Source organism: Dermacentor silvarum, chromosome 3 (assembly GCF_013339745.2).
Source record: "Dermacentor silvarum isolate Dsil-2018 chromosome 3, BIME_Dsil_1.4, whole genome shotgun sequence".
Lineage (NCBI taxonomy): Eukaryota > Metazoa > Arthropoda > Arachnida > Ixodida > Ixodidae > Dermacentor > Dermacentor silvarum.
The window spans coordinates 182045420-182073140 of NC_051156.1; the positions used below are offsets into that span (position 1 = coordinate 182045420).

The window sequence follows — 27721 nt, forward strand, 5'->3', positions numbered from 1 at the left end:
TTGGTTATCGTTATTCTGGAGAGAGCACAAACAGCCCGTTCTATCTATAAAATGCAAACAGTATGACTGAAACACGAAGGTTATAGCAGAACAGACAAAATTGGGCCAGCTTGTACTGGAGCGGAATAAACGTCACAGAAGGTTTGGATAACCCGTAAACAAAGTGCTGAACATGCAGCTAAAGTTTCTTGCAAGAAATGGAACATTTGTGTACGCTAAGAATACCGGTCAAGTAGGTACACGAAGAACGGAAAAGAAAAACCAGAGAAACAAGAACTCAAAGCGCTGGTGTGGCCCCACCACATCCGAGATTTGAACCCGCGATCTCGTCATCAGTACCGTGGAAGATTAGTTACCGAAAGCATGCGCCACTTGAAGCAGCACGCCCGTCTATTCTTTGGGCAGATGAGTGGTTCAAAAATCCGCGATTAGTGTGCTTTCTCGTGGAACTCGCGCCCCGCGAACTTTTGGCGTCGACTGTATACGTTAGTCTTGCGGGTCCTTATAGGACCGATTCACTTTCTATCCGCACGGCCTTCCGCACGCCTTCCTCATGCGTGCGGACGCGTGCGGAAAACTGCACGCCTTCCGCACGTGTGTGGAAGGCCGTGAGAATTGAGAGTTAAGTCGACCCTTAACGAGACGCAGTGCCACCTGAACGAGTGCCCTTTATTCGTCCCGAATCTTCTTCTCTATTACGACGGCGATGGTGCCAATCGATGTGGCGATACGCCTTGACGTCTCGGCCTTGGTCGGCAGCATCCAAGCCTTCGGAGCACGCGAGCAAGGAGTTCAACAACATCAAGGACGACGCCGGCCTGAGCGGCTGGCCATTCGCGGACTCATCGGACGCCAGTAACTACGACGCCGTGTGGACGGCGGCGGCCAAGCTCTGTCGGCTGATGGGCATTCACGCCTTGGCCAAGCTCACCATCGAGCCGGATCCGGAAGAGGTCGACAAGTTCGTCGTTGCGGTACGCTGGCAGCGCACGTGTCATCAGTGACGTCACACTAGCGCACAGGTCTTGCGTTCGGGCGCAAAGTTTAAAAAGAAAAAAAAAAAGCTTTGGCATACGTATTCCCTGCTAGTGAAATCGTTTTTAGCGCAGGCACGGGCACAAGAAGTGGCACAGGACAAACCAAGACAAGAATCACGAACCGTGTCTGTGAGCGCTAAAACAATTTCGCTACGAAGAACCAACACGCTCAAATCACCATCCTGACTGTATTCTCTGCTAGTTACCGACCCCATCCCGCCGTACATATTCGGTCATAAAATAATGTTTTACCCATCCAAGCAACTTTAGTTACGCTCTTTATCTCCGAATAGCTTGATGGCGACGGGCTTAGTAGCAGCGACCTCATGTCAAGAACATGACGTCTTTTGGATCTACTTGCACGTAAAATAAACTGTTCTTTTTTTGCGGTGTTCAGTAACAAAATAATGCGCTTACAGGTCGCAGCCACGCGGTAAGCTTGCCGTGTAATAGAACTTACGTGTGCTATATTTCGTGTCTGTGTTGATCGAATAAACGTGTTTAGTTGATCAGGGCCTACGATCGCGAGCAGCGTAGCTCGTCTGGTATATATCCTCTCCGCGGATCGCCATTTTGATTCTGACGTTACTAAATTTAGCCAAGAAAGTTTCGCCCCCCATTACGTAAGCGTAAATATCGCAAAATACACAGGACAACGAAAAGGATCTGACACACAAATGCGCCCAATTTTTAGCTAGCGGTGGTGCGTGTTTTCGCTGAATTTCTGATCTCACAAACAGCTCTTCCACGAAGGCTTGCAATGATGGCTCGCACGAAGAGACAAAGCCGAGTTCGCACGCATGCGCAGTTGGACGAGCCGGACGTGTTCCTGCGCAAGAGCGACGTGCACCTCGACAAGATGGTCAATTGGTACTCGGAGGCCGTGACGACGGCGCTGAAAGAGGGCGCCAAGATCGCTAGCACGTCAGACGCTTCGAGCCATGCCAGCAGCGTCGTCACATTCGCCAAAAACCTCGTCAAGGTTCGTCTCCTTCCTCCATTTGGTCGCAGCCGCCGGCGATAGTAAATCCCATGTTCTTCAAAACGTTTCTCCGCTCAACACTTCACCTGCAAAAAAAAAAAAAATGGATGGCAGCGCATTTCCTTGACAGAAAGGGCCACTGCGTTTTCTTGACATTCCACGGCAATTCTTGAGAAACGCGGTGTCTTTTTCAGTCAAGGGGCGGCGCTGTGCTCAACTCGGTGGAGGGCAGGAAGGTCCTAAAGTAGGGGACCGTTTGAGAATACGGGAATACAAAGAGGTGGCACCCTTAAAGAACTGTGCGCGCCATTGGCGCACCAGTCAAAATATTGGCCAAAGGTTGCGCTTTGGCCAAAATATTGGCCAAAGCTGCAACCTTCAAGTCCCCAAAGCTTATTCTTTCGCTTTGACCTGAATGAAATCTACCGACGTGACATTTTCAACTTATCATTTCTTGCTTTAAATCAAGGTCCTCTACCTCAAAATCCTATAAGGTATACTCTCAAGCCTCAGAGCGCCGTAAATAATTCGCAAATGATGGCTTTTCTACGAACGCGTATTTACAAAAAAAAAAGAAAAAGCTCTTACGCTGGAATTGTTCGTGAAAGAAATTTCTCGTCAACCCTGATGATAACATACTGTTAGCGAAGGTGACTGGCCAATGGCCAAGAACACTTGCGAATTACAAGCTCCGTGAATTCGTTTTCCCGGAGGTGCATGTATGTCATGACATCATGACGCAAGAGGTGGTCACGTGGGCGCATGACATCGCGCGCCATCTCGGAACACGAGTTAGCCGCAGCGAGTTTAAAGTATAAGTTTTAAAGTTTAAGGGAGCTTAATGATAATCAGGGGTTCTCCCTGGTAACTGTTTGCGAACCTTTCCTGCACCGATAATTTCTAGATACGTACGCCGAATATACTGGGAAATCCACGTCACATTGACGCCATCGGCGCAACGGTCTTTGCACGAATTCAAAATGGGAACGTTGGCCTTTCGGGTATAAAACCGAAGCCAGGTTCAGGGCGTCAGCAACAGCCTGCCGTCATAGCCAGCGTTATTGTCATTGTCATTGCCATAGTCATTGCCATTGGCTCTGAATCGCATGTTTTCGCTGCTCCGTAGACTTGCGTGATTCTAAGGGTGAACTGACGAAGTGATTAGCCTGGGCCTAGGCCACTAGCTGTTCCATCTGCGATTGTAGTGGAGTGGCTCGACAAGTACGGAACATCAAATGCAGTGGACCGCAAGAAGGGCAACATGTCGGGGTCCACAGACAGTGAAAGGGAAACACACTTTCATCTATGACGATTAACTCTGCAGGTTTCATCTCATTCCTTATTGCTAAAATCGGAAGCATGCTACCATTCAAGAGTGAGTTCGCGTTATATTTTGGTGCATGCTGTTTTCGATTAAGCCATAAAAATTCGTTTTGGTGTAAAATAAGTGCGTGTTAGAATCGGGTAAATACTGCCGACTGAAGCATCGGTGTAAATGGATGTTTCTTATGCCACTTCTTTTAATTCGATCCGCTGGTTAACACGATCAAACCCGTCGGTTTCGTCAAGGTCGAATTAGTGGAGGACTGTATTAGAATATGAACAACTTTACAGATGCATTCTGGAAAAAAATTTTTGTCAAGGAAAATGGATTCCTTACATTAGATTATCAGAAAAAACAAGCTCGCCGACATTCTTCCCAGGCGGAAATTTAACCGGCGCCGTGACGGTGACTCAACGTTCCTGAAAAAAAGCCCGTATATGCGGACGACGCTATAAACGTACAGCGATCATGACGTCACATTTTCGCATTATTGTGTAGGGTGCGGTGGAGTCATCACTGCCCCGCAATGCACCTCAGCTTCCGCCACACTTTCGCTTCAGATCTTGAGCCTACCGGACAAGACGATCATGGGAACCACCATGTACATGACGAAGATGTCGAAGGAAATCCCCATGAAGTTGCAGAAGGTGAGCCACACAAGCGATGCTACACGTTTATTTTTACATTACTTGAACGGTGTTACATTACTTGAACAAGAACCTGCGAGCTGATTCAATTGCCGTCGTTGTTCCCGAGCGAGCGAGGGTGAGCGCCAATGCGTGGGGAACGGGGACGCTCTCACGTAACAGCAAAAGCCACTCTCGTAAAGATACGCTAATCACAAAATATAGATGACGTTATTTATTACGCTTGATGTCTTTCTAAATTTCCAAGCACTCAGTTTTCCGACCAGAGCGAAGCAATTACTCTATGTGCACTTGCGTGATCACTGTGAATTGTTGCCATTATAACGGGATGTTGTGTTGAAAATGATCGATTTTCAAATGATCGAGCCGGAAGGATCAAGTCTAGGCAAATTCATGTGCCTAGACTTGATTCAAAACTTGAAATTCATTCAAATTGATCATTCCGCCATGTCTGGCCAAACAGCAGCGCCCGTAAACGCTAGAACCAGAGTTTCTTCATACCGTGAGCGGTACACTAGAAAATTTATCAGGAAGGTTTTCGCAAGAAGTTACCAGGCAGCGCGAAAAAAATTGGGCGTCGACTCTACCTTAAAATTCCCGCATCAGTTGCCTTTTACGTCACGGATTTAAATATCGTCTGTTCAGAACTATAGGTAATTCCCTCTCATTAAGCAAAGGATTGCAGGGATCTTAAATGTAAATGGGGGTTCTCACTAGTAAACTGTTTGCGAACCTTTCCTACGCCGAAAATTTCTAGATACGTACACCAAATATACAGTGAAATACGCGCCACATTGATGCCATCGGTATCAATGTGACATCAATTCAAAACGGTAACTTTGGCCTTCCTTTTCTTTGCTAGCATATTTTTTAGTGAAAGGAACACACGGAGAGTTTAGGATTTTTGTTAATGCGACAGCATTATCATTCAGGATTTTTTACTGCGAAAGCATTACATGCCCCATTACGCGAAAATCCGGCGTCGTCGGCGTCGCCACCGCGCGATCGTACCAAATATGGCCGATGGCGCAATCGAGTAACAAAAAAATTTTGAGGACGCTTAAGCTTCCGTGGAACGTGATAGAATTCAAACGCCTTGCGCCACGCGAAGGGCCTGCCCGGTCGGGGTGGTTCGGCATGATTATTTCCGCCAAGAACGCCGGATTTTCTGCGACACGGGGCACTTTACGCTATCGCGTTAAAATTCTCCTATCTCCTATCTCCGTCTCCTATCCACGCTCTGAAGGTGGTCGGAAAGCGAAGCTGTAAACGACAACTAGAACGATTCCCCATTGCGACGTAGCTTGAAATTATTCGCATGGCGACATTCACATGCACTGTACCTAATATCAGCCTAAGACGTTTCAACCACCTGTGCCGATACTTCGTGCAAAGAGTGGACCCGAGAGAAGAGAAATGCACTTAACCACACTTTCTCCACGTCTCGTATTCGCGCTGCTCTTCTGGAGTCCTCACTATACGTGGCCTTCCCATAACGCTGTCACAACACAAATCCGTTGGAAGGTGTGTTCTTCTTTTACATACGAAAGTGTAGGTACGTCCCTGCGTCGTATGCTACAGTTGCCGCTTCCCGGCAACGGCAGATTATGCAACCGTCATCTTTACCAAGAAACGCTTGCGGCGAACGCTACGCACGAAGGCGAGCTGTTTCGTTCTTTTTAAGCGAGGCTTTAAAGGCTCACAAGTGTCGGCGGTGGTGGTGGTGTCACGCTCAAAAGTGGGCCGATCCTGTTGGTAGTGCAGAAAGGGTCCACGCTCAATGGCACATACCAGGGACAAAAAGACAGCAAGAAAGACAGAGAGAAAGGAAGAAATGGAGAGAGGGAGAGAAAGAAAGCGAGAGAGAGAGAAAGGAAATCACCAGGAAGGTCAGATACACACACGACAAGCTTCGCTTACCCCCATTTTCTAGACAGGGGAAGGGCTGGCGCTTTCAACGCGATAGCGTTTAGGGTCCCGTGTAGCAGGAAATCCAGAGTCGGCAACAGGCGTGTGATCGCGGGTGGCGAAGAAAATCATCCAACCACATCGACCGCCCAGGCCCTCCACGTGGTGCAAGGTTTTGGTGAACAAAAATTGAATTTCTCACAGTGAAATCTATCAGAAAAATGGTAAAGTACGACTTCACCATTCGGCATCGGATACGCCGTTGGATTGCTTACCAATCTGCGTAATTTGAATGTACGAGAAAACCTAATTCTGCTACGAGGAAACTCAAACACAAACCCCTTTTCCAGCATTTCTACCTGACCTGCGCGCGTCGGGGCAATGGCAAACAATTAATAAAATAATAAAAAAAGGTGCTAGGGCCTTCACATTTTAATATAAGACCACTTATATTGCCCCTGGAAAAACATCTTTCCAGCAATGCATTTCAGTTTAAAAGTGAAGCCGACCTTAAGGGGATCTGTGTAAGCTTGGTTTTGTAAGCTGGCTTTCCCACGTTCAGTGTTGCAGTGAATGAAGCCTACTTGCCGCATGCGAACGATGCGATGCGAACGCGTCCCGATAACGCTATCGGGACGCGATATCAATTATATGGACACTCAAAGAGGATTTCTGCCATCGGCGTCGCCATCGCCGTGAGGTTCCGTATGACGTCAACGGCGATGAAATCGTCGCCGCGCGCCAGACGCTGTATGTGCGAGTGAAAGGGCGCGAGGGACGCGCGCTTTCACTGGGAGCGAACGCACAGCGGAGAACAAACGCGCGTTCTGCGCTGTGCTCCCTGAAGGGCTGTAGAATTAAGCGTCTCTTTCCTCATTTACAATCACCATATATAGAGAGCAAACGCGACTTCTTCCGTCGCGCGAAAGGCCGTGGGGGGATGGGAGGGAGGGAGGGGAGGCGACGTTTAGCTGCGGCACCAAATGCGTATTTATATAAAAACGTTGCGAGGCGAGGAGGTGGTAAAGACTTCCGACGCTGCTCTACGAGTTTCCCGTTCTGATCTCGTCGAAACCTCCGAGCCGCCCCCAGAGGCCCTGACAACAGTCACCAACGCCGCGCGCGTTCGGTGCGAACGCGGGCAAAACGGCGACGGCGTCGACACCAGTTCTGCGCGTTGCTGGTGCTGCTGCATGTCCAAGTTTATACAGCTGATAAAACTACTATCCTTACTCCGTATAGCTCTCTACTAATTTGCTATCGCAATTGATGCTTCGCCTTTCGGGTGAAACTGCGACATTTCTTTAACAGCCCAGCTGTTAAAGCTGCAGGAGAAACGTCTGAAGTCCGCAGAAAACTCCGCGCCGTTGCCTAACAACAACCAAGCCACAGCTGCGCACCGCCTGGCTACAGCGTACTAGAATGTCCCCTGGCCCGACCTCGCCTAGCCGCGCATGCGCCGAAGCAGTAGCGATGACGTCACCTCGCGTTGCCTAGTAACCGCCGGCACAGGTGCGCGCTCGCTTCGCCCGAGACAGACACGGATCCGCCGAGCTCGCGCCAGCTGCGCACTACTGCGCATGCGCCGTGACGTCATCCCGGCGTGTCGTCTGCTGTGCGCCGCCCGTACAATGCCAATAGCTTTCGCCCAGTGTGCGTGCGCTTGGCCTCGGAGTTTGCCATAAAAGGGGCTGCGCCTAGTCATCAACTTTCGCTAGATATCGAGCGGCTAGCCTCCAATGCGTTCGGCGTCGCCAAGCAACAGCGTTCTTGGCACTGTGCCATCCTTGGTTAGCCTGCCTGCGTTTGTGGCATGCCAGGATCACTGTCGTTCGTAGGCGCCGACACGTCTAGCGCTAGTCACGCGGAAAGTCGCGAAAGGGAAGGTACCTCCGAAAATGATCGGTCGAGAACACCAAGTTAATACCTAGCAGCAACCAAGCTAATACCTAGCAGTAGCAGCCAGTAAGACTTGAGGATCTACAGTTTCGCTGTGCCTAAGCTTTGCACGACCGAGTGCAAACTTGCCCGTTTATTTTTTATTTTTTTTTTTCACCGCATGGCTGAGGTTGACGACTCTGCACCCATTGGGAGGTAGAGCTATACAGCTTCGTTGTAAAAGATGTCAATAATGCTAGGATTGACGTCAAATTTCTCAGGGAGGTTGCTGTACACAATTTAATCAATGACTGTAAAAAATGTAAGTCTCGGTCTGGGTGGGAATCCAGCCCGGGCCTCCGGGGTGCGGGACGAGTACACTTTTCCGACCCCACAGCGGCTCCACGGATATGTTTGAGTAGTGCGTAGTGCGTGCGTCATTGCACACGTCGCTTCGAAAGGTGCACCCTGGTGCTTGCGTCATTGGGCACGTGATGGCGCAGTCAATAGGGAGAAGGTGGCGCCGCTGAGCCCTCTTTCGAGTTATGAACTCCTTGCGGGCAAAACGAGCGCGTTAAGACGCTTGATATGTTTTATTTGGCCTTAGCGATGCGCAGTTAGAACGCAGGGGAAAGCTTGCGCGGAGAACGAACGCGCGGGAAAAAATTAGCAGTGGCTTAGCTCGGCTATGCCAGGATAAGGCCAGCGTTCGGCCACATCGTTCAGAACCGGTAGATCTGGTGGCATGGGCGGGTAACGATACCTATTGGTAACGCTAAAGAGGGGAATCTTCTGCTTTACGAGAAAGGTCTTGCACGCTGTACAAACCCGCACCACGGTTTCACCCCACTAAGGCGGCGCCGTTAAACTCAACGTCTCACGCATGGCACTACTTACCGGCGTCAAGTCTTTCATGTGCCACAGTCTTTCACACATGTCGCACACATATCCAAACGGATTGTTTACGAAGTCCGTCTCGAAGGTCCGAGTCACACTGGCGCTTTCGCTAAATTTCACCGTATAGTCAGTCAATCAGCGAGACTTGACGTCATCTACAGCGTCTTGTTGCTGCTGCTGAGATGGTCGGGCACGTCGCTCAGCGTCCTGGCGACGCCACTTTGCTAGACGTTCCTCCCTTTGCTCCGGTGTCTCCGCAGCACGTTTAGCCTTCTTCTGTTCGTTCTTCCTACGCTCAACCGCTAATTGCCAGGCAACTACTTCGGGATCCGATGAGTTAAGCTTCTCCGCTCTTCTGCGCCGCTGAGCAGCAATTTCGCTCTCCTTCTCCATGGCTATACCGCACTAGCAAACGCCCAGCGCAAATGCCGGGCAAGCGCCCGGTGCGCCAGCTGTGCACCGTGTGACGTCACTGCTCCTCGCGCATGCGCAGCACGGCTCTCCAGGAGCCACGCGAAACTGCTCAACTTCGGCCAGTGTAGCTCACGCTACAAAACATTTCACCAAAGGGACTCTATGCTTTCACATTCCCATACCAATGCCTTTGCCCACACATAAGCAGTCTTATGTGTCTCGTAGAAATTTATTTTAATTTTTACTAGCGACTGACGGTACATATTTCTGTCATGGGTGCTACAGAGGCATCGCGATAAAAGACATACGCGCGGAGTGGAACTGCATTTCACTGTATGTTTACTTTTTGCAAAATACTGTGACTCAACGAAGTTTGGAAAGCAATTTTCGTAGGTAACCAGAATAACTACGGGGGTTATACAAAGTAGTATCATCGTAGCACTGCAGTGTTAAGTGGCTAAGCAATCAAAAGTCTTTCTTTTAAGTTTATTGTTGTTGCTACTGAAATACCCTGTTGACAAGTCAGCTTCACTAAGAAATTTCCAGGTAATTTTAAACGCGTACAAAACACACGATGTACCAGCTCACTTTCGCTTTAGACCTAGAATTACGAAATCAGCGCGGCATGCAAGCGTTACTGAAATCACATTTATATGAAAATGTATTAATGCGTTCTTGAAAATCCCCGTAGGTGTGTCTCAAATGCCAAGTGCGCCGGGTTTGCCTCTCAAATTGTCGCTTTCTTAGAGTACGCGCCGCCCGTATAGACGTTTTCACGAGGGCGCTCCCGACGGTCTGGCGTGGAGAGTATGTGTCAGTGTTGCCTGTTCGGTCTGGACTGTGAGCTTGCCTTGCGCTTGCATTGCGGAGTGGAGCTTTGCTTCGATGTTTCCATTTATTTTTGTCACGAATGACTTACGCTCGTAAATAATGGCATATATCATCAAAAGGCTACAGGCCAGCACTGTGCAGTTTATGGGTGGATAAACAACCAGCGGAAAATAACGATTTTGTGGACTAAGTGTGTCCACAACACAGCACTCCGCGAGACCACTGCCGCGATGTGGTATGTTCACGCTTCGCCGGTTTCCTGCATCACCTGAGGACTTGGCATTTCAGTCTAATATGAACCAATGCACACATCAGTAAAATAACGCATTTTGGTAAACTCTTTTTGGCACATTTCCCAACAGGTTGCGAGAATTGTCAGCTCTTTGATGCAATATTTTCTCGTATGTAGTGGTAGATGCTACATTTTTTATTCTTTCAAACACGACTTCATTCCAGTGCCTAATACGGGGGTCACACGGCGCATTTTTGATCGTGATCGAGCCCGATATGGGTCACATTTCTTGGTTGCGATTGGCTTCTTTGCTCAATCTGCGGAAGGGAGCCAATCGCGGTCGAACATTCCGATCCAGATCGGTCTCGATCGCTATCAAAAGTGGCCGTGTGACACCGGTATAAGACAAATTGGAGCACTCTGCGAGAGAACTGATCGGTAAATACACATTCGCAACGATCTGGAAAAATCGTGCCCTATGGAAGATGTATGCAGACCCTGTGTCCACCAAAACATTGTCTCTGCATTCACACGCACCCTACACGGCCCTGCCCAAAAGGTAATTAACTTCAACAGTGTGGTGCTGCATCGAGCTCACCCATCTTTGAGCGTTGTCTATGTGCTTGGGCAGCAAGAGAATGCAAAAACGAACGTCTCAACCTCATCAGTGCGGCCTAGCGCCAGTGTTAGAGTTCGGGAACCGTAATGCGCTAACTGTGCGTGGCGTAGAAACGCGCTAAATGAGTCCGCGCAAGTAAGTAAGTAAAAAAACGGTATTCGCATGAGTACGCGGACAATAGCATCATGCTTGCAAGAATAACAGTAGCGAAAAAAAATAAATTCGCACAGTCGATCAAGTGAAATACTTACGTGCGTGCAGAGACTGCTTAGCTGACCACTAAGCGCTTTTCACTCACGGTAAGTAGTGGTTTACTATCATATGCATACGTATTTATTCGACAATTGTTAAGACTCGACATTACTTTATTATGAACATAGCACAGTGAGACGGTGTAAGGGAAACAAGAGAAAGAGCAGAGATGGCCCTAACGCTGCAATAGTATTGGCTTATTTCGCTTCAGAGATAGCGCACACGAAAAATTCTTGCCGTACGCGAAATCTTCAGTACAAACTTCGCGCACGATCTACGTTAAGGTTCACCGTGAGCGAAGCTTGTTCCAAATTCAGACATTCGAAAGAAAAGCCATTCCAGGTAAACAAACGTAAAAAAATAGGTAAACAAATATATCTTTATAACAAGTCCTGTTATAATCCCTATTGGGATTGACAGGATCTATAAATAATAAATAAATACTAAAAATAAAAATCTAGCACCTGGGCTGTATCAGTCGCGCTGGCATCTGTGATCACTGCCACGCGTCGGTTGGCTGCAGGTACCGCGCTGCTCGATCGCCACGCTTTATGCTTTGACATTTGGTTATAAGCACCCTGCACCGCACCAAATCCAATAAATTTTGCATGATTGAGCTGTTCAGTTGCGTCGGAAGCGTATGAAGTAACCACCGCATATCTATGTACCAACCACTGACACGCGTCGTCGGGCCGCCGGCGCCTGGTTCTATAAGCATTGCCCGACAGCTACGTACGCGCCTGCTTTCGCTAAATGAGGCAACCCTCAATCGCGAAACGTAATGGTGATCAGATTCAATCAACGATACGGTCACGTGTGCCCAGCAATAACAATGAAATATACCGCTGATTAGCACGCCAGGTCTCAACGAAGCAGACGCGGCTGCCGCCGCTACCGACGAAGAAACACCACATCCACTGGCTGGGCTTGCTGTTGCCATGGCACACTACACTGAGCGCTCACTCGAGCACGTGAAACATGTAACAAGTCAAGCGGCACAAGACAAGCGAAGCGGAAGAAAACAATCGAAATAATGCGCGGCGAAGATCACACAACCGAAGTGCGGCCGGCCTGCTGTCGCAAGGCGCACAGTCCAAAATGGCGGCGACGCTAGACGTCGCTCGTGTCGGCCAATGGCGCTGCTCAAACGTCGGTTTGTGAAAAGGTCTATAGACAGCATTTCTTTTTATGATAGATGCGTGTCTTATGCTCGGGCTATGTCACTCCCTCCCTCCCTCCATCCATCCATCCATCCGCCGTGCGTCTACACCCCTACTGCGCATGCGCATCCTCCTCCTCTCCTCTCCTTGTCTCATCTCCTCTCCTTTCGGCATTCATGCGCATCCTCCTCCCCTTCCTCTCCTCCCCTCTCGGCATTCCTCCTCTCCTCTCCGGATTGCGCAACGAATGGCAACACCTGCGGCTCCGCGCGCGATAATGCGAAGCAGCTTAGGTTAGCGGCGCGACGGTAGGCGCCCCACAGGCCCCGGCAACAGTCACCAACGCCGCGCACGTTCGGTGCGAACGCGGGCAAAACGCCGACGGCGTCGACAACAGTTCTACGCGTTGCTGGTGCTGCTGCATGTCCAAGTTTGTACAGCTGATAAAAATACCTTGAGTCGACCCCATGGCTGCTTCGCATACTACTAAAGGTTCCCCTACGGGAAGATGGTGTAATTTTTTTTTCTTCTTTCTAACCGGTATTTTATAGACACTGCCAAATTCCGCGCAATTGTCAAACTGCTTGATTTTGTCAGCTTTGATTGGTTCACAGGGTGACAACGCCCTCTCTGCTTGGCTGTATACAAAAACCGCGGAATGTGACACTGATGGCGCTGAAATTTATCAGCGTTGAGAAGCGTGCCTCAGTTCACAAGCTCAGTCCACAAGTGCGTGTGCGTGCGTGTGCGCGTGCGTGCGTCTGCGCGTGCGTGTGCGTGTGTGTGCGTGTGTGTGCGTGTGTGGTGTGTGTGTGTGTGTGTGTGTGTGTGTGTGTGTGTGTGTGTGTGTGTGTGTGTGTGTGCGTGCGTGCGTGCGTGCGTGCGTGCGTGTGCGTGTGTGTGTGTGTGTGTGTGTGTGTGCCACAATAGATTCGAAACACGAAGGGCAGACACCCGCTTACTGCAAAAAAAAAAAAAAAAACAGGGATGAGACAAGTCTGCACCACTGCTGTTGTTTGTAGAGTCAAATGAATTGCGCTTGTTCGCTTTCGCATGCCAAATTTTTATATATGTCACGCCGTTAGTTCAGTGGCTTTAGCGCGTAACTGCTTGTCTCGCATGCCCATTATTAAAGGGGACGCTGGGGTTGTAGCAGCTGCGGGCCATCGCTGAACGCCGGCAGTAGCGGCAGCTTCGTGCAGGTGCAGCGAGTGGTGTGATGTTATGGGATCACCATGTTAAAAACGAAACCTAAGAGGCAAAGGATTCGTCAGTGACTAAAAAACCGCGAAGAAATTCTCGTGGAAAGCCCTCTCACAAGTAGCGAGAGAGACGGTCTCACCTTCCCGTCGTGCGGCCCAATTGTGACGTCCCTGAGGTCTCGAAACACATGACGAATTTTATATCCTTGTCACAAAGGCAATTTGGATCGCAATCGAGTCCCATCCGGATTGGGTGCTTCTACATGGGCACTTTCGACCACGATTTTGCACAATCCGAATCCAGTTGATCGCTATCGTAGGCTGCCGTCTTGATCGGTAGCGTTTCTTTAGTAGCACATTGAAGCAGTTGAGCCGTCATGCTGAGCGAGCTCACCCAACTCGATCCGGAGTGTTGCACCGGGCAGCGACCATTCTTGATCGAAATATTTTTTTCAGGATCGGGCTTGATCGCAATTGAACGTGCCCGTGTCCCATCGGTACTCAAGGACGACCAAGAGCCAAAGCGATTCATACCGCCGCTGCCCTCCTCTTGCAACACAACTCGCGGAGTCAAGATGTCAAAGATTATGGTTCGCATTCTTTTGATAACATGGGCTACCTAATCATACGCCTGTGCTATAAAGCGCTCAACTGCTTCAATGTGCTACTAAAGAAACGCTACCGATCAAGACGCTTGTTCAAAAAGTCCGCGCGCGCTGTCATACAAACACTAGAAAGAACAATGTTCGTCGCACGCGCAAATCAGCCGGCGCTGAATGCGTCACTCAAATCACGTCAAACTATAGCTGCATCGATATTAGAGAGTTATAGCTCAGCGGGTTTACGGGCCAGCGGAACGAGCGGTCGAGCGGAGACGACAGCGAAGCGCAGCACGAAAGGAAGCGTTTTAGCACAGCGATCCTTCGCTCGGTTGAGCTGAGTACGTAAACACGCTGGCCGCCCCAGTGTACCGGACGTGCGCAGCTGGCGTCTCCGCTCGCCCACCGGGCCCGCTGGCGCGCAAACCCTCTGAGCTATAACTCTCTGCTCTCGTCACGAACAAACTCTCATGACTGAGCTACAAAGCGAAGCAACAACGGCACCGCGAATAATAGCAAGCGTTCGAGAAAACAGCAAACTTTGGCATTCCGATTACTCGATTCTTCGGACTTGAACCTGCGCACTGTGGCGCGGCTCTTCGCTAGGGTAAGGAGTGGCGCTGGCGTCGCGCGGCAAGCTTTGAGGTTGGACAAGTGTTTTCCCAGATCTAGAGAATTTTCGTGAAAACTTTTATTTAGCTGCCAAAATCCCGCACTCGATTCACCGCTTACCATGGCATATAGAACCGGAATTGAACCGAAAATTGAAAACAAACATTATTCTCTGCACGAACCGGTGCGTTATGATCTTTTTTTTTTCTGTCTTGAAGGAACACCGAAATAAAAAAAGTGACGGTTTTCGGTTCATGTGAGCCATCTAGTCTAGAGCTTTAAGAGCCTGCACTAAAATTTATGGGGTTTTACGTGCCAAAACCATAATCTGATTATGAGGCACGCCGTAGGGAGGGACTCCGGAAAATGTCGACCACCTGGGGTTCTTTAACGTGCACCTAAATCAAGTACACGGGTGTTTTCGCATTTCGCCCGCATCGAAATGCAGCCGCCGTGGCCGTGATTCAATTCCGCGACCTCGTGCTTAGCAGCCATACACCATACCCACTAAGCAACCACGGCGGGTTGCCTGCACTTGATGGTCAATTATAGTACACAATTTTTTGTTTACTTCGAACAATTAATAAAAAACTACGGGCTTTATCCCAATCACGTCGTTACGTTTGAATTATTTGCACATGCGAACATCATTTGCAAAGAAAACCGAAGCAATTCATTTAATAATTAATCTAATTGCAGTAATGACTTTTTAGTAACAAACTTTAGGGCAGATGTTTATGTGCAAAAGTTGAAGGAAATCGCCGTAAAAGTGCGAATTCGATTTTCCAAGTTGCAAAATGGTCATGTGGACCATGACTGGAGTCAAATCATTCATTCACTTCACCTGATTACGCTCGCAGCATCGCGAAGCGGGACTCACCGTCCAAACCCTATGTGACGTGAAAGGGCCGCGTACGATCGGGAGCTTCGCCGATTGGCGCAGCTCCCGATTAAGCGCCCAGTCTCTTCAGCAGCACGGCCGCGACAGACCGTTTTATCGCGCGCTATGGCGAAGCTTCCTTTTATGCCACCCGACTACGTCATCTCGTGGTTGCACCACGAGCCGCGCTTCGCGTTGCCGCGTGCGTTGCGTAATCAGGTAAATTGAACCAAAAATTTTACCGCATTTATCTTGATCTACATAGCGATAGTGTAATGCAGAAACATGGAACCAGGCCTTTAAGACGATTTCCTCAATCTTTCTCGTATAAACATGTTCCGTAATGTTCTCGACTAAAAAATTAATGAATGTATGCAAATGATGTCCGCCTCGGCAGGTAATTCATCTGTGGTGACGTGATTCGAGTAAATTTCGCAGGCTCTTTCTTTAACTTGTTCGAAGTAAAAAAAAAATTACACCATCTTTCCGTAGGGGAACCCTGAGTAGTATGCGAAGCAGCCATGGGGTCGACTCAAGTTCCCATTAGGCGAGCCCTCGTTGCATCCGTAGCAGCTTCTCGGCGGCGTTGACGTTTCCTTTCGGCTTCGCGAGCCCGAAGTTCGGGATCGGCCTGTCGCCGCTGCCGTTTCGTGGCAGCGGCTCGAGCCCTCTTCTCAACACCGCATATCCACGAAGTGAATGATGATGAGTGGGCGAAGCACCGGGGGATCATTCGGGCAAAACGCCGGAAGCGTTCTCCGGAAGCCGGAGCTTGGCGTACATGCGCAGTAGGGGTGTGGACGCCGCACGGCGGAGGGAGGGACATAGCCTCGATCATGAGATGCTTCGCATCTAAAAGCTACCACATTTGCAAATGCACACAAGCTCAGTCTCGTAATTTTAGAAGTGGCAGCACCGTTAGTATGGTTTTTCAACGAGTCACTTAAGGAAGTAGGCATGTCAGTAATACTTTCCTAAACGCTTGAAATTGGTGGCCGTCAAATATTTCTCTGTTTAAGGAGCGCTTGCACGCTGGGCGCTCGGTTTTTATCACACTGGTATGTAAACTGAAGTAGGTGTGGTGGAAATGACGTACTGCATTTGAGGTGCTGCATTTGAGGTACTGCATTTGAAGCTTAAGCGTTATCCAATATTTATTGCGATATCAATTATACGGACACTCCAAAGCAGATTTCTGCCGTCGGCGTCGCCGTCGTCGTAACCGTCGCCGTCGCCGTGAGGTTCTGTATGACGTCAACGGCGATGAAATCGTCGCCGCGCTCCGGACGCTATATGTGCGCGTGAAAGGGAACGAGGGACGCGCGCTTTCACGGGGAGCGAACGCACGTCGGAGAGCAAACGCGCGTTCTGCGCCGTGATCCCTGAAGGGCTGCAGAATTAAGCGTCTCTTTCCTCCTTTCCATATATAGAGAGTAAACTCAACTTTTTCCGTCGCGCGAAAGGTTGTGAGGGGACTGGAGGGAGGGAGGGGAGGCGACGTTGAGCTGCGGCACCAAATGCGTATTTATATAAAAACGCCGCGCGCGTTCTGTGCGAACGCGGGCAAAATGCCGACGGCGTTGACAACAGTTCTGCGCGTTGCTGGTGCTGCTGCATGTCCAAGTTTATACAGCTGATAAAACTACTATCCTTACTACAGTGCCTAAGTATATTCTAGGCACTATATCCTTACTCCGTATGGCTCGCTACTAATTTGCTATCGCAATTGGTGCTTCGCCTTTCGGGTGAAACTGCGACAAATTTTTAAAACGAAGCTTTATTTCCTATATCATCCCGAGTTTTGTAGCGTTAGCTACACTGGCCTAGCCAAGCCCGTTTCGCGCGGCACATCAAGAGCCGTGCTGCGCATGCGCAAGGATCAGTGATGACACACGGCTTGCGCACCGGAGCCACCGGAGCCGGCACCTCTCGCGCACTCCGCCGCCGCCGCGCCCGACTCACCGCCGCCGGTCTGCGCATTCCAGAGGAGTGACGTCGTAGCCGTGGTAGACGCACTGGCGCCGGCGCGCGCTCGCTGTGCAGTCGCCGTCTGACACTGCGCTGGAGCCGCTGCGCTTCTGACTGGCGTTTGTGTGTGTCATTGGAGCAGCAGTAAGCATGACAATCAAGCTAATTCTTGACAATCTAGACAACCAGGAAAGCTAAGAATAATCAGCTGAACCTTTGCTAACGCTACGTATATCCTGGCATAGCCGAGCTAAGCCACTGCAACATTTTTTTGAAAATGTTTTTATTTTTTGTAATAGACAGGTATGATCTGCCCTTTTGGTATGTGGTGAAGGCCTGGCGAATAAGAGGAGAGGCAAGGGAAGTTGGGATATGGAAAAATCAAATTGCGTGCACAAAAATGTCTGTGCTGCTCCTCTCCCCCATTGTAAAATAATTTACACTCTGAGAAGTGAATAAGGGAGTATATCTGTCTAACTCAAACCTTTACGCCGTGCCTCATAATCAGAACTGGTTTTGGCACGTAAAAGCCCAAAAAGAAGCCGTTTTTCGGCTAAAGGGTATGAGTTATAGACCGATTTTCACTCATTTTCAGCGTGGCAGGAATACGATCCTCGGGTCTTTCACTAATTAGTTTTCCAAGTTTTCTAAGTTCTCCCAATTTTCCAGTTTTCCAAGTTCTTCGTAATCGCACTCTTCTTCTCCCTCTGGTGTGACCTCTGGTGGTGACTGTGTCAGTATTGCATGATCTGAACGCGGAAGCAGCACCTGGTGCGGGAGCATCGTTCCCTTTCGCGTCCTTCTGTGGTGAAGTTGACCTTCGTAACTGAATGTTGGCCGAAAACAATTGTGCCAGTGGTACCCACATGTGCTCCGCTTAATGAAACAATAAATCACGACAATCAACTTGTAAACACAATGCCGGCTTTTGTGAATCTCTAAAGCTCAGGCACATATATCTTAGATATTGAATTAAGGTTGCACAATATTCAAAGAATTTATTTATTTTTCTTAAATTTTTCTTCATTTGCCCCGGCACCATTCTAAGGAAGCTGCGCATGCGCCACGAGATGCCCCGAGTTACATAGTTAAAATTTTAACCGATAATGTAGTGCTAATGAGCGCATCTTCGTTCAGCGTAATAAAATGATAAATCGTGACATAAAAACATGCAAGTATAATATGGGCTCATATCAGTATCCTTAGAGGAACCTGACCTGTTAATATTTTTCAACGGCTAGCGTCCTTGATTTTCTAAAATTTCTTATATTTAGAATACTCAGTCTTGGTCCATTGGTCACGTGCCACTCGGTATGGGCACATTCTTCGCCATTCCTCCAGAGTGGTTATATGTCACTGTGACTCGGGAGGAATATAATCTTTAGTATATGTACTGTCACGGGATGTTCTTGTAAGTCCACAGGGCGTCTGACCGAAGTACAAGAAGACGGAGCAGTCTCAGCTGGAAACCGATCGAGCGCGCACTACTAGTTCGTCGACTTCCTCTTTCACACTTCACCGTGCCGGCACCGATAATCTCCAGTACATTACTAACGCATGTGTCGTCGTATGCACCTCTCATCGCCACTCTTTCCTCGACGAACATTATAGATCGCTTTACTCCTCGTGACATTTGAGTCAACACTAAACATAATTGTACGCATCTGATTTAGTCGTGTGGTATTTATTGAACCACTTCATTTAAAGGTTTGCGCATAAGTTCCAACATTGGCGCTGGATTCGCATGAGTACCTTTTGTATGTACTGGCGGCTTTTTATTCTTTACTGGGCAGCTCAGAAGAAATTGACCAGTTTTTTGGACAAAATAAGTTCATCCTGTTTTACTGCATTCACTGTTCAGTTACGCAAACGAACATGAAATCAGTTCGAACCGGTTTCAACCGTTATTTTTTCGCTCCGGAGTTGAACCGGAACTTAACGTGTTTTGCTTTACCGGAACGACAAAAGTTTTGGTTCGACACTCTGTCGCTTAGATAAGTTTGCATAGTCGAGGTCTGCAATCCCGGTACGTGGACCTATCACCACACGCTCAGTTTTCATTTGCCTCCGCTCCCTCCAGCAAGGGAGCAGGGTCAACGTAAAGACAACGTCAGCCCGACATTGGCCACACATATGGCGACGCTCTTTCAACAACTGGATCTGTATTAATGCGTAGCACTCTTTGGTGAGTGCACCAGCAATTTTGGTATAGGAAAATCGGTGCCTGTAACGCAAAAAGCGTGACACCTTTCCCATGGGAATACATATAGGGCTTCAGAGAAAATACATGAGGTGGGCAGGGTCAACTTGAATTTGGGAGTGGGTCAACCCAAATTTGGGGGTGATGTGTGGTTGGGCCAACCTAAATTTGGGGGGATATACGAGTAGGTCAATTTGATTTTGGGGGTGGGCCGACGTAAATTTGGGGGTGGGTCAACTTGAATTTAGGAGTGGGTCAACCTTAATTTGGGGGTGATGTGGCGATTATCCAACCTAAATTGGGGGGGGGGGGGGTTATACTTGGGTGAAATTTCGGGAAAGAAAAGTACGAGCCGAGCCATAGAGTGCTACGAATTAGTAGATGCCATCGTTATCTTCCTCGGCCGCCTTTTATATATGGCACGCTCCGGCGCGTGTGTGTCGTGCCTCGTGCTGCGGGGTTAGAAAAAAGTAGAAGTTCTTTTTTATTCTTCTTACCTTTTTTTCTAACCTTCCTGAATTCCCTGAATTTCTGTAGCTTTTTACCATGGTTTGAGTGCTACCTAGGTAGCCACCGTCTCCATACGAGTACACGTTATCTGGCAGTAGCGGAGAGTGAAGTTACCGCTCCACAACAAATGTATTTTGTTCCTCACTGAGAAGTATCCATGCAGGACGTCTCGTGTACTAAGCGCTCCGAACGCCGCCCGCGGCTGGCTTTCTATTGCAGTTTGTGGGAATCGTCGTGGACATGGGGAGCCGTTCTTCGTACATGCAAGGCGCCACCAGGGTCCTCTTGAAATCTCCGCACTTCATCAACAAGACCTTGGAGGATCTTGTCAGAGATCACCAGAGGTACATTTATCCGCTCTTCTGTCACTTTTTGGCGTCGTGTAGGGAACATTCAACCGCTCAGTCGAGCATTCCTTTTCTTATTGGTTCGGGTTTCGTTATCCAGCCTCAGTCGCCAAGTCGTGATGAAAGCTGGCTGGGATCTCGACGGTCACCGAACCATCTATAAGCAGTGAAACGTATAGTGATAAGTAGTGATACTTCGCGTACGCCGTAGCAGTTCCGAAGTCTCAAGCATTCGACTTACTGAGGAAAAAAACAAACAAATTATGCAGATGCCACGTATTGTCACATATTGTCACATATATTGCCACGGCAGAAGTAGTAAGGTTGTTACTCTTTCCAGATATGCGAGTGCCTGTGGTTTAGAGCATTGTGTAGCTGGGCTGGGAACCCGGGCTCAAAACCCAACATCGGAAACGTATTTTTATTATTATTGAGTGATTGATCGAGGCTGTCGGACGAAAACCCGGGGACCAATCATAACAATGCTTCGCTTTATGATAGCATTCTTCGTCTAAATTGCACTCAGTCGAAGGTTGTATTTGTTTTTGCTTTTTGACATGTTCAAGTATAAAAGAAACGCACCTCGTATACCTGCGGTGGAAGGGGTTCTGGTGCGGAACTGGTACTGTGTAGTGTTCAAGGCTCGTAATGTGACAAAGTTGGTGCGACTGAAGTTTTGTCCACGTGTCTGATAAGTCACGCGATTTTTTTAGAAGATGAGGGTGAAGGTATTTGAAAAATGAGGGTGCAATAAAATGTGACTGCCTCCACATGCGCCATTCAAACAACTGCCGCTAAGGCATTTCTTTGAATGACAAGTTGTTGGATGGCAAGCAGTTGTTGAATAAGCAAGTTAATTATTTTTTGTTAATTATAGTATTCTGAAGCTTACGTTATTAGCGGCAAAGTGTGTCCACCTCGTTAGAACTCCTCTGCAAAAGCGCCACGTTCACTGCACTTATAGCCGTATTATAAAAACAAATGTATTGTCTAAAAAGAAGAACACCCTTTATATTGGCTTCCATGTGAACAGTTTCACGAGAGTCTTCCTCTAAGGGTTCGGAACGATAATAACTGCGCCGGGACGGATACCTCGAAAGTGACGCTAGTCTCAGGATATCTGCTTGGCAAGTATTACTTTAGTGCGTTTCAATTTGAGTTTTACTGTTTGAACAAGTCAATAAAATAAATAAATAAGCGTATTGGTGCATAATTTTATTCGCTACATGGTCATTTCAAGCTGTTGTGCAACTAATCTCCGTTTTTTGTTATAGTCGACCTGTACAGACTTAACTCCGTCATCTTTCACGGGCGATATTGAAAAAAGTCCGTTCCAACTAAAAAACACACACACACACACACACACACACACACACCTGAACCCACAGGCGGTACTGCACGCAGCGAAATGAAAATATCGCGCGTTAACACACGTATAATATTCGTGCGATTGCTGCATTGAGACGACGCGGGCTGCTATTTTACAGACAGCGTACAACACGAATATATTTTATTGCTTCTTTCAAGTAAAAGGTCGGCTTTACGGACTCTTATTACGAAGACCGCACGCAGTGACCACGTGAATTGTATTTTGAGAAGATACGGCCTATGTGAAAAGTGTTGTGTGTTTGCAGTTTTCTCAGTAACAGTCATCTGCTAGTTACCAACTTCCCTTGTTTTGAAGGCGCTTGCAGAATTGTCCGGAAGTGCTCCCGCGTGGTCAGAGCGCGCCACGTTATCCCTCACACTACGTTGGCGGCGCGCTCCCCGAAGATGGCGCCACCGCATGTCCTCACGCCCATAATCACACATGCTCGGGATTTGAAGCAGACAAAAATCAACAAAAGCTTGGCGATGTCTATGGCTCCTGTACATGTCAAGCATAGTAGTAATATACAGGGTGTTCATTTTTAAGTTTTACGGAATTTTTTAGAAATCACCCGTGGCAGGTAGCATAATTCTTATCATTGAGCTGGGTTATTCGATGAGGCGGACAATAGTAGCACGAGAAATGGAAACACATATTCAACTTAATTAATGAAAATTCACTAATTAACTTCTTAGTGGCACTCTGACCACGCGGGCGCCCTTCCGGACAATTCTCCAAGGCGTATCATACCACGTGGAATGAATTTCCAGAATGACACCACTTTGGAGATATGCGCCATCAAACTCGCCGTAAAAAGATGCACTGTTGTTCCACTCAAGTTTTTACCAAAATGCTGTTTTATGCATTGAAGCACAAAAGTAACTGGAACGCCCATGTATTCCATCCCACACTTTGGGAAATAACATCTCGAAGCTGGTGTCATCCTGGAGATTCATTTCAAATGGATGCGTCTTGCAAGCTCACCGGCTACAATTCGTAAGTTTCAATATGTGGCGTAAAGTAATTACCTAAGAAGTTAATTAGTCAATTTCTGTTAGTTAGTTGAATATGTGTTTTGATTTCTCGTGCTACTAATGTCCGCCTCATCGAACAACCCAGCTCAGTGATGAGATTTATGCTCCCTGCCACAGGCAATTTCTAAAAATTCCGTAAAGCTTAATTTTGAACACCCTGTATATGTTGCGTATAGCGTGTCGAATGCGAACATTTAGACAGGTGCGTATAATGTTCAGGAATCACACAAGCGTCGCACTTTACATATACGCCGTGCACCGAAGGAACATGTCGATTCTTCGACGTTTCTGATACGGGGCCCAATTTTTTCGCCCCAATCGTCCTTCCCCCCCCCCCCCCCCCGCAGCTACGTGGTGCTCAACTACCTCGGCTTCCGGCTTATGGTGGAACTGTCGCCGTACCTGCCGGACAGCGTGAGCGTGCTGCGCAACGTGTGGTACACGCAGTTCACCGGCATCTACAAGCCGAACGTGGAGCGCTGGCGCGCCTGCCTGCACAGCATCGACCGCGCCGTGCCGCTTTACCTGCTCTACATGTACTCTGAGCACCTGAACAAGACCGCCTTCAGGGAGGTTGTGGTGAGTCTCGGGGCACGGCCTCCACCGCATCCTTCTCTTTCTTTCTTTCTTTTTTTTTTTTTTTTTGTAGCGTTAGCTACACTGGCCTAGCCAAGCCCGTTTCGCGCGGCACATCAAGAGCCGTGCTGCGCATGCGCAAGGATCAGTGATGTCACACGGCTTGCGCACCGGAGCCACCGGAGCCGGCACCTCTCGCGCACGCCGCCGCGCGCCACTCACCGCCGCCGGTCTGCGCATTCCAGAGGAGTGACGTCGTAGCCGTGGTAGACGCACTGGCGCCGGCGCGCGCTCGCTGTGCAGTCGCCGTCTGACACTGCGCTGGAGCCGCTGCGCTTCTGACTGGCGTTTGTGTGTGTCATTGGAGCAGCAGTAAGCATGACAATCTAGACAACCAGGAAAGCTAAGAATAATCAGCTGAACCTTTGCTAACGCTACGTATATCCTGGCATAGCCGAGCTAAGCCACTGCAACATTTTTTTTTTCGAGGCGGCAATTTCTGCATATATAGTCTTTCAGATAAATTAGCGGCGAGGTCTCTGTCGCAGTACCACTATGTCGCTTCGCGGTTATATGATTCAACCTTTATTTTTTCCTTATCAACGGGCTCCTGACAGGCGTTCATTATACAGAAGGAGATCACCATCATCCCCATCATTGCGATTTATTTTCCGTCATTATGAGCAGCAAGAACCCACGTGCGAATGAATAAGGACATCGTCACTGGATAAATTCGGAGAGAAAGGAAAGCTGCTGAGAACGAAGTTGCGGATTTAATTCCAGCACGAGGCCTCTGCACTTCAATTGGAAGAGGCCATGGGCGAATGGAACGCAATAACGCTCGTCTACCAAAGAGCTTGGTGGAGGTCAAAAAAAAAACAGCTAGGTCAAATTTAATCCGGAGCCCTCCACTACGTCCAATCCACTCTCCAATCCAGTCACAGTTCCAGAGGATTCACGCAGCGGTTGTGCTCGACAAAAGAAGCGACAAAATTTTGGTAACTATATAATCACGCCACTCAATTTAGAAAAGCTAAATAAAAAAAGGCAGAGCCAACACACTTCAGGTCCATGCAACGATAACTTAACTACGTGAACGCCATGAACGTTGTCCATTCCGTATATCTTTTCGCGCCTTGAATGACGTTCTCCGTTCAAAAGCATATACCTATCGATGCTCGGCCTCACCAAACTGAGTCGCAGCGACCTTTCGCTAAACGCTAGCTTCTTCGCGTGTCGTTCTGTGCCAGGCTAGGATGACCACCGACAAGATCGGCCGAGTGTTCACAGAAAACATCAACAAAACCAGATGGATGGATGGCTTCACCAAGTACATCGCGGAGAGAAAGGTGAGAATGCGCCTCACGCACAAATCGTGGTGTATCATGCAGCTTTATCAACGGGAAAACACCATAAAACTCTGCGGATGCTTCTTCACGAAAGGCGTCCGAAATTTCTGCTATCACAGAGGCGGACATTATAATATGACTCAAGGTAGAAATTAGACAAATAATTATGCAAGTTAGTCTAATCAACTGTTTAACTATAAGAGCTGTGCAATTGATGTCAATGGAAGATTTGAAGCGCGCCACCCGAGGAGTTCAGAACCCTTTCCAGAAAGGCGAAGAGTTGACACTGATAATTTTACAGCGTAATGAGCGCCGGCCAATTGCACACAAAACGCAAAACGGGATGGTTAAAGAGCACAGCTGTCACATACTTAGCAGACGCCCACAGGTGACATGACTGACATGACCTCACCGTCGGTCCAGCACGAAGCAAGCGAGATCGCGGCTTGATAAGGAGGCTTGTTTGATGCTCGTCCGACGGTGAGGCGTATGTAGTCACGTCACTCACGGGCGTCTAATAAAGGAGTGGTAGGTTGCGTTCTCCAAGTGTTCACTTTCACTTTACTTTGTGAAATTAGCCGGAATTCTACAGAAATTAGCAGCGTCTTATTTTTGCATGACTGAAAATGATAATGAGCACCTCTGTCTAATGAGCATCTCGGCCAGTCTAATTTGCATAATTACTTGTCGAATTACTACCTCGAGTCATATTACTATGTACTGTCTCTGTGGTAAAAGCAATTCAGAGGAAATAGTTTAATTGTGTGATATCGTCCCTATTGTTAAGGAATTTCGAACGCATTTCGTGAAGCACTCTATATAGTGTAAACTTAGGATGCGTTTGAGCTCGCTGGTCTTGAAACGCTGTAAAGCCGATTCAGGCGGGACCAATGAGCGAAAAGTGCCTTTCGGCGATTTCGTAGTGAAAGAGCGTCCCACAACCAATTACGACGTGCGAGAACTGCGCAAGAGAACGTGCAAGACGCATAATGAGCTTGGCTGAATCATAATAAAACTAAACAGCACAAAAAAAGGAAGGAGGACAAGGTAGAAGACAGACAAGTGCTTGTCCTTTCTCTCCTCTTGTCGTTGTTCCCCTTTTGCGCTATATTTACATTTATTATGCACGGAAACCAACTCGCCCAACTTCCAGCGTTACTGCTTGGCTGCAGTTGTCTGTAAGTGGACGGTTGGCGACGAAGGGTATGTCGTTGGTGCTAACTTGGTACTAGTATACACCTTCTGAGGAACGTTTTCGTGTCTATACAAAAGCCGGGTGATGTCCTTTGCCTTTCAGATTATGTCCCAGAAGATACTGAGCTTTTACCCCGTCTGGGTGGCCATCAGGGACAAGTTCATGGAGCACGTCCAACAGGCACGTTTTACATGCGTTGCATGCCAGTTTGCGCGCAGTTATATACTAATGCGTGCTACCCCTCTGCCCTACGACATCTCGCGCTGCAACTTTCCTTGAGTCTTTACGTTCTGGTCTTGTGCTGTCGCGTGACATTTTGCAAAGTATTCATGCGGGATAGCTCGTAATTAATGGCTAATATTATTAACGCGGTTCAGAAACAGACTGGTCACGGGCTCGTTCTAGTCGCTTCGGGCCAGATTTGTCCGTGCCGGGACAAAAGTATCAGACGTGATATTTTGGTTCGTTGTGCTGACTTAACATATTTGAGTTCGGCGTTTCAGACACCAGTGAGTTCCCTAATAAAGTTTTCCGTTCGACCTGAAGACACCCAAAGTTTTGTTGCAAAATTAATTAATCAATTAATTACTGCGGACGTTTCTCAGTCGTTAACTACTGGCGCGTGCGAGTCGTTGTGAGTTTGTGAGATACGTGATCGCTGTGGAGTAAAAATTGCTGATATCAGAAATGCGACTAGTTTTACTGAAGCCCAACACGTTTAAATGCATATTTCACGTGCAACTAAGGAGCGCTTAATTGTGAATAATATTGAAAAAAAATTATCTCGCTGTGCAGCTGCCGTCGGCGACGGGCACAGATGCCATCAAGCAGTACTTCGCATACGTACAGCACTTCAGAGACGACATCTTCAAGGCATACACGTCACAAAGAGCCAGGATGAAGCAGTGAGTAATCTGATCACCATGGTGATTTACAGCAATAGCGAAGTACATCTGTAGATACGCCCTGTCTTTCGAGCAGCGCAGTGGTTACGAGTCGTTGTTGTTTTACATCCTACATGCTTTTGGACAGCTTTCGAGCCTTTGAGGCCAAAGAGTTTAGGGTTTAGCGCTGTGGAAGTGCTCAATAAAGCGGGCGGTAAACGGGTGCTCTAAAGGAGCAGCAAGACAGCCAGCTTACAAACAGGCTAAGCAGGAGAGCCAAATTTGGGAAGTCTGTCCCACGTCACGGCGCCAATCAACTCGCCGTGTGATTAAGGGGTCATTTTCGGGTAATGCCTAATGAGGTAATAATTAGGCGATAAATCATTAGATCACTCAACCTCTCAGCCAGTACTTGGTTGAGCTCCAAGCCCGAAGTTCTAAGAGTCGGACACCCACTTGATGGGGAATTGCCGCCATAAGACCGGTAGACATCCCGTTTTCTTTAATCACTAGAGGAGCCCCCTTTCGAGATGAATACCTCTATAAGGAGCTGAGCGCTGGGCTGGGTGACATCTCTACCCAATAGAAAAAGCAGGTGGGTTACCTGCGGTACCGGGTCCTTTAACAGTCGGGTGACTTTGGTACAAGTATGTGAGTTACACAACGAGAAGAGCGAGCTACCCACAAATTGCGTGTACTTTTCTCTCAAATAAGGGAGTCTCTTATCGTACACGCTAGCGAAGAGTAGCAGATCTCTTCCACTCCGGCGTACCAAACTTGAAGTAATCTACTTCGGGTCCTCCTGTCAGCCTCCT

General features: G+C 48.3%; 1 protein-coding gene across 1 annotated transcript in view; it reads left to right on the forward strand.

Annotated features, from left to right (window-relative positions):
* LOC119446193 (membrane metallo-endopeptidase-like 1) overlaps positions 1–27721 on the forward strand; it is an 87144-nt gene that overhangs the window by 50227 nt on the left and 9196 nt on the right. The window contains exons 12-19 of the mRNA XM_037710554.2: positions 760–974; positions 1846–2019; positions 3904–3990; positions 20372–20496; positions 23250–23481; positions 24729–24827; positions 26125–26202; positions 26818–26927. Of these exons, the coding sequence (XP_037566482.2) occupies positions 760–974; positions 1846–2019; positions 3904–3990; positions 20372–20496; positions 23250–23481; positions 24729–24827; positions 26125–26202; positions 26818–26927 (1120 nt within the window). The remainder of the gene's footprint in view (positions 1–759; positions 975–1845; positions 2020–3903; positions 3991–20371; positions 20497–23249; positions 23482–24728; positions 24828–26124; positions 26203–26817; positions 26928–27721) is intronic.